The 6,807-nt window shown below is 45.8% G+C and overlaps 1 protein-coding gene across 1 annotated transcript in view; it reads right to left on the bottom strand.

The window, feature by feature from the left end:
• Window positions 1-6,702, bottom strand: part of LOC144168032 (retinal-specific phospholipid-transporting ATPase ABCA4-like) — an 87,618-nt gene extending 80,916 nt beyond the window's left edge. Inside the window, exons 1-2 of the mRNA XM_077697121.1 lie at window positions 6,694-6,702; window positions 3,604-3,873 (exon numbers count right to left, since the gene is read on the bottom strand). Coding sequence (XP_077553247.1) covers window positions 3,604-3,873; window positions 6,694-6,702 — 279 coding nt within the window. The remainder of the gene's footprint in view (window positions 1-3,603; window positions 3,874-6,693) is intronic.
• Window positions 6,703-6,807: the final 105 nt, after the last annotated feature.

Genomic DNA, 6,807 nt, shown 5'->3' on the forward strand with positions numbered 1-6,807 from the left:
ACAGGCTTAAGATAAAAAAAATGACTTGTACGGTGATTACGAAGTTGGTGTTTACTAAATAAGTGACTCAGGTGGTGTTTGTGGGAAAGAAGTATTGTTTTTCACCTCTTTTCTTACTTTAAACTCGTCTCTTAATGCAATGTTTTTTTTTTATTACATCGGTACCATTATTTCCTATATCTTCCAGGATAACCACGTGATTTTTTTCCTATCATCGGCATAAGTTGTCACATTTACTGTGCCACAAGTGAGAATATCTACGCAGCGGTTTTCTTGTTACACAATTTGCAATTTTCAAAGCCAAAATTTAGGTACGGGCGGCAAAAAATTCATAAAAGTTTCATTTTAGTCTTATTTATATTTTCTGTGACAGTTAAAGAGCCTAAAATATGAGAGAAAAAAAATGTATGAATTATGTAGATACCTTCATTAGATGCCGAGAAAAAAGGTACATCAAAATGGTCAGAACGCATGGGAAGTATTAGGCTTACCCTGTGCCCTTAAAACGGGACGTGAAGACAAAGTACAACTTAGCTCAATTACAAAAAAATGGCAGCATCTCCACTGTGAGGATAATGGCGAGGGTGAGGAGTAAGGGTACTCGAAATGACATCCAAGTTGCGCCCCGAGTGACATCCGATTTGCGCCCCGACCGTCATTCGATTTGAGACGTGAGTTGCACCTTGATTATTTCCTAAATAAAACTGCAACTCACGGCTGAAGTCGAATTTCGCTTGATTTTCGCTTGATGGTGGTGTGCACGTGGATGGACGCGGACGGACATTGGGAGGCCCTAAGGTACTGCGCACCGTTACAAGCGAGGGAGTAAGCCGTTTGATTCTCGGGGAACAACTCACGGTCATAGCCCAATGGGTAAGACGACTGACAATAACTCTGTCTGGTCTACCAGACACGGGCTCGAATCCTGCCGGTGGCTGTATGATTTTTTGCGATTGTAAATTCTATGCGCACAGACGCGGACGGACATTGTGCGGTCTTAAGGTACTCCGCACCTAAAAATACCTTTCAACGTTTTTACCTAGAAAATGCAAGAAATATTAAAGAACTTTTAATGTTCGGGCTACAGTGACGCAATATAAACCTAGGTGACGTAATATGAGCCAGCTCCAAAAACGTAGTTATCACTGTGTCAGCTGCACATTAGCATTCAAGTGATCCTATAAATGGAACTACAGGCACCACAACAATCGCCAAGTCATCTTTCTTTGCAGTGGCCTAGGCTCGCGGCCGCCAATCACGCAAACAAGATTCAGTGACGTCATAGAGAAATCGCTGGAAAGTGGCAGGGGTGTCACCACTCCTTCATACGTTTTCTTATTATCTTGATTATTTGGTAGAAGCTTGCAAAAAACTGGTATCATTGTTAGCGGGACAAATCGGTCTTTTTATGGAACCGAAGTTGTATTTTGTTTTCACGGCTATTTGAAGCGTCTGCTCAAATCATGTACGTTTGGTTTCTAACAGCGAAGCTGTTTAGGAAACCGTAATTATCGTGTCACAGTTAAGAATACCAAGGCATTGCCAAGCACGCACACGTGAGCGCTGGCCTCGCTGCGACCGTCCAGCGGCCCGTGTGGACGTTCGTCAAGCAAAGCATACCCACTTAGGGAGAACGGCCAAAACTGCGGCGACCGACCGGCAAGTAAAAAACCAAGAAAATGCCGAGTGCTCATGTGTGCGTGCGTCACGGTGACCACTCAGCGTCTCCAGCGCACGTTCGTCAAGCCAAGCATACCCACTTAGGGAGATTGGCAAAAAAAAAGAATGAAAAACTACAGCGTTCGCCGTAATTGTGGCAACATTTGTTCCGAACGAGAAAGACTCCAGCGTTCGCCGTAATCGTGGCAACCCTTGCTCGGAACGAGAAAGACGCGTTATTGCGTACGCCCGTGGAAGGTGACGTCCAATGCTTATCACTTCCAAAAAAGTGAAGGAAGCTCGCACTTATACCAACAATGATGGAGTAAAAGTCGTTGTGGTAGCGAAGACGAAGCAAATTGGCTGCAATCGTGGACTTAAAAGGACAGGCAACCGATTTTTGTCGAGCATATGTCCTCTGGCTCATATGAAAGCCAGCGTTTTATATAGGGGGGTAACCACAAGCAATTTATAAACAAAGTGGCGGAAATAACTGTAATTTGGCGCTAAACTTTCCTAAATCGGAAGGGTGGCGGTTCGTAGCGTAGAAACTTGGCATTACAATATGTGTCCCTGTCACGTGCCCTGCAAAGCTTGCAGCTACTGAAACAGCTGAAACGTTTATTCACTTATTTAAAACCTTTTAACGCATGTATTTGTATAAGTTTAAATTGTATATGTATTTTAAAACATTTTGAACATTTCAAACACACGCCACCCACCGCCGCCGCTGCATTACTAGCCACCACAGCGTTTCTCTCAGTGTGGCTAACTGAACTTCCATGCCCAGTCCAGAGTCAACGGCAGCGTTCAGTAAACAGACCGAGTGAAAGAGCTACCTGCTTGTGTTGTACGTTGTTTGACGATCATGCCTGAATCAGGGGCGTTTCTTCTGGCGAAATATTCGTTTTCAGTTCCCAAAAACGCCAACGGCAGCTTAAAAAAAAGGAAAAACCCGGGGAGAATCGAACTGCCGACCTCCACAACATGAAGCCAGCATTCTACCTATCGTTCATCCCTACAGATGGCACCTTCATGCAAAATGGATTACTGAATCAGAAAACACATCAATTAATAAAAAAAGAATTGAAATCACTATTTTTAGGCTGGGGACAAGTTTTTAAATACGGCTTTTCATCTCGCACGCAGGCAGAAGTATGTTGCCGCGCTACTGCATGTCATAGTTGCCAGCATTATTTTGGGAGGACACATACGGCTCACGGTTCCAAAAATTTTGATTTAAAAATTTCTAGGGCGTTATCAGTAAAACCATGTCGCGCTAAGGTGTTTCAAGGGGTGCTCTTTCATTTGTGATAGACAGCATATACGCGACGAAAATCGGTTGTCTGTCCGTTTAAACCATAGAGTTTTATACGAATATATACTACAGGGAAATTTTGCGCTGCAGAAATGAGCCGCCGGGGGCGGCGCCATTGCCTCTAGCGACGTTCCTCGCCTACTTTGCTTAGCTAGCCATATGGCTTCTTTTCTGTCTCGAAGCCAAAAGCGACAAAAAACTAACACTTTTCTCTTGTCCTTCGTGCATGAAGCTTCTACATAATCACTGCAAAATAATCTTTTTGGAGGTTCAATTTTATAGTAAAAAAAAACAAATTTGATGAACCTTTACACTAATATTGTTGCTTTTTGTGCAGCCAGAGCCAACTTTTCAGGCTGTTCATGAGCCATGCCAAGGAAATGTGGAACGTGCAAGGCCGGTACATGAAGGAACGTTCGCCGAAGCGCGCCTCCCCCAGACAGTGGCGCCAGATTTCCTCTGGTGTATGAAACTATGTATGAAACTATGCTTTAAACCTTCGTAGTGGTCCTGAAGGTTGCGTACAGCTTCGCTACCTTCAGGACTTACGCATCAGTGCGAGCTTCCTTCATCTTTTTAACATGCTTTTCCAAAGCGAGGCGCCCGCAGTGGCCCCCTGCACGCACCTGCATTGCCCTCTCAGCGATGGGAAAGAGCACGAAGGCGCAGCACATGAGACTTGAGCAGAGGGGGAAGAAGATGGAGCGGAGCACCTCGGGCAGCACCTGGTAGTACTTGTTGTGGCTGCTGTAGCGATTCCACGAATCTAACTGCGGAAGGGCCTCGAGCCCGAACGTGGACACGTCGAAGCTAAACGTGGCGTCGCCAACGTTGGTCACGTTCCGCAGGCGAGCGTTGTTGAACAGGGTTGTCGCCAGTACGGCCGAGTGTTGAATCTGCCCATTGAACCACAACACGGTCCTGCGAAGGAGAATGTGCGGTATATCGTGGTATTTTGTAGGTCTACCATGTTTTGACAACACGTTACATTGCATTGTAGCAAGTTTTGTAGTTGGGCAAGTCTTACGTTTCAAAACGAAATTGCCCAAACAGGGAACACAGTAAAGAAGTGACGTGCACAAGCGCTCCGCATGCGGTTTTTTAATGTGTACGGTGTTTCTCACTGTCTCGTGCAGTGAATTGCCTTGTCAATGCACAGGTAAGTCTTAGCTGCAAAATGAAATTTGTTTTTCTTGCGCTTATTTTTTTACATTTTCATGGTAATTAGAATTGGGAAATAAATTGCCACACCTGAAAATTATGTTGCGCGCCTGGTGATAATCAAGGAACATGGTGTGAACGCCCACAAACGTGGCTTGGTTTTTGGCCGGCGACGAAAATTGGGCCACCTTCGCAATTGAGATTCGAAGACTTAGAAAACAGCGGAGCTGGTGCCCTTCACTAGCTCTAAGTTATCTTTTCTTAGGCCCGCCCCTTTCTGAAGAGAAAGATGGGTAAAAAGCTAAGCTTCCTTCATAAAAACTGAGTCAAATCAAAGTCCGCTATTCACGTTCTAAAGTGTCCAAAATCCTAACTGACCAACCCAGAAGCCAAAGTCTACTTCAACTAAGCCAAAGCCCAAAGCCAGCACCCACGCTACGAACCCAGCGGAGATGCTGTAGGCCTCGAATGCGACGATAGCGCTATCGGATATACGCGGGTTTTATAACGCGAGGGACCCATGTTTTATTCCGACCACGGGAACAGTTTTTTCCCCGGGCTTTTCTCTATTCTTTTAATCATTTCCTGTTGTGTCTAATTTATAGGTTGTGTTATAGATTTTTTTTGTCTTTGTGCAACACCCCAAATCCACGTGTGCATTTGCCTTCCCGTCTCGTAACGAGGCGGCTTTTGAAGGCGTGATGGAACAGATTTTCACGCTCTGGGAGCCTAAACTTGTTAGGTTTGTTTTCCACTTCAAAATTAACCCGCTCGGCTGTAATAACGTCCTATCTGGTATATTTTCATGGTAAGTTTTGCGAAGTGCGTGCCAACACAACTTTTTTCTTTCCAATTGGCTGCACGTGTTATTGTTCCCCGCAGCTGCTAACCCCGCACCCGTCGAATTTTTGGGGTGGCCCAGGGGTTAGGTTGCCGGTTTCACTGCGTAAAGCTTACGGGTTCCATTCGTAGGACGTCCCTAACCACATTTTGTTTCTTGAAGCGCACCTGCTCGGGGGCTTCTGTCCGTCTCGCCACTTTCACTCAGAGTACTTGGCATGGAATTTTCCCCTCTCCCCTTCGCCAAGCGCAGTTTTTTGTCAACGATCCCCACAGACAGAGCTGAAGCTTCAACAGCTCCGCTATTAAAAAGATCAGGAACTAGAGAACAGAATAACATTGGGTTTCAGCTCTGTTTTCGTGCGACTTTGCCCTCAATGTGCATTGTTTCGCACTATTAAACAGCAAAAAGATTGGTACAACTATGCAAGTTGTTAGGGTTTTACATTGCAGTTGAACAAACCGAGAGCCTGTAATCCAGAAAACGCGAGCCAGAAAAGGAGCTTCCTTAGCTTGCACCGTCATGCAATCAATGGAATCAGCTTTTCTCTACTTGTAGTCAGAACAGAGTCTGCCGCAGTTTTCAAGTGGTATAAGAACAGTTTTTCCTCGTGGAATGACACGACATCACAGTGCCATGCTTCCTAACTTTTATTTGTTATTCTAATGATATATTCCTAGCCCTAATTTCAGAGTTTCCTAATTTCCTACAATATGAAAGTCGGCGGACGTTCGGTGTAGTCTTCATACATGTTAGTCTTGACACCTGAGAAAATTTAGCGAGAATGGGGCATGCGCTGCGATTATTTGCTCTTTCAATGAAATCAGTTACATAATCTTCGTGGTGGCCTCAGGCAGAACTGACAGATTCATGCATAGGCGTATTATTATTTTGTATAAACGCAGCTTAAGTAATCGGGGGCGTGACGATGTCTCTTCCGATCGTGCACGTAGCCAGAAGGAAGCGGGAGACGAGATAAAGTTGTGATAACCTCATAACCAACACCTTAAACGCCATGGCTGAGGTGATGACGAGATTAATCCTGTGCAATCACGTAACTCCCGCATCGCGTAAACAGAGAAAGCAGTCTAAAGCACGACGTTCCTCTGCTCTCGCGAAATGACTAGCACTCACCACTAAAAACCTATTGCAATATCCGTAGTTGCAACTTTACGAATACCTAAGCACCTAGTCGCTCCCCAACGCGAACATGAGCGCCCACGATCCGCATACCTCGCTACGGCGTCAGAAGCCCACAACATAATGTTTCTCGTACACCTCTCGCACACCCTGCCAACCATGGTTTGCGCGCCAACCATTTAAGTGGTCACGTGTCCTCGATTTAGTAGCGCCATTGGCTGCCGCTCGCTCCTTTTTTGTCCACCAGTATCAGCATTTTGCCATCGTCATTCCAAGTCCATCCTGTTTGTCACCAACTCTTGCTCGGCGCTCGCATCACTCTCTATTTGTCAATTTAAAGAAGCTGTGATGCGACACGTCCAGGAGCCGCACGACGGAGCGGTCGGAGAGAGAGAAGCGAGCCGGCACAGCTTTGACTTCACGTTTCCTTAGCAACTGCTAACGCAGCACCACCACAGCCGGTGGCTCTGGAGGCTCGATAGGATCAGCTTATAGTCCTCTCCACATGTTCTCGGTCGTTCCCTGTTCCTCTCTTGTCGTTAGTAACGGATGGGAGGCGCAAATCTGTGCCCACCTTCCACATGCCCTATCTGTTACGCGCCGCAATTGAATTCTTGCTAAACCACTGCCAGACGTGGTACCCTATCAGCCTTAGTTTCTTGTTTTGTTGTTGAGAAAGGACGTGGGT

Source organism: Haemaphysalis longicornis, unplaced genomic scaffold (assembly GCF_048455015.1).
Source record: "Haemaphysalis longicornis isolate Haplotype H1 unplaced genomic scaffold, Haemaphysalis longicornis Haplotype H1 scaffold_2, whole genome shotgun sequence".
NCBI classification, from domain to species: Eukaryota; Metazoa; Arthropoda; class Arachnida; order Ixodida; family Ixodidae; genus Haemaphysalis; species Haemaphysalis longicornis.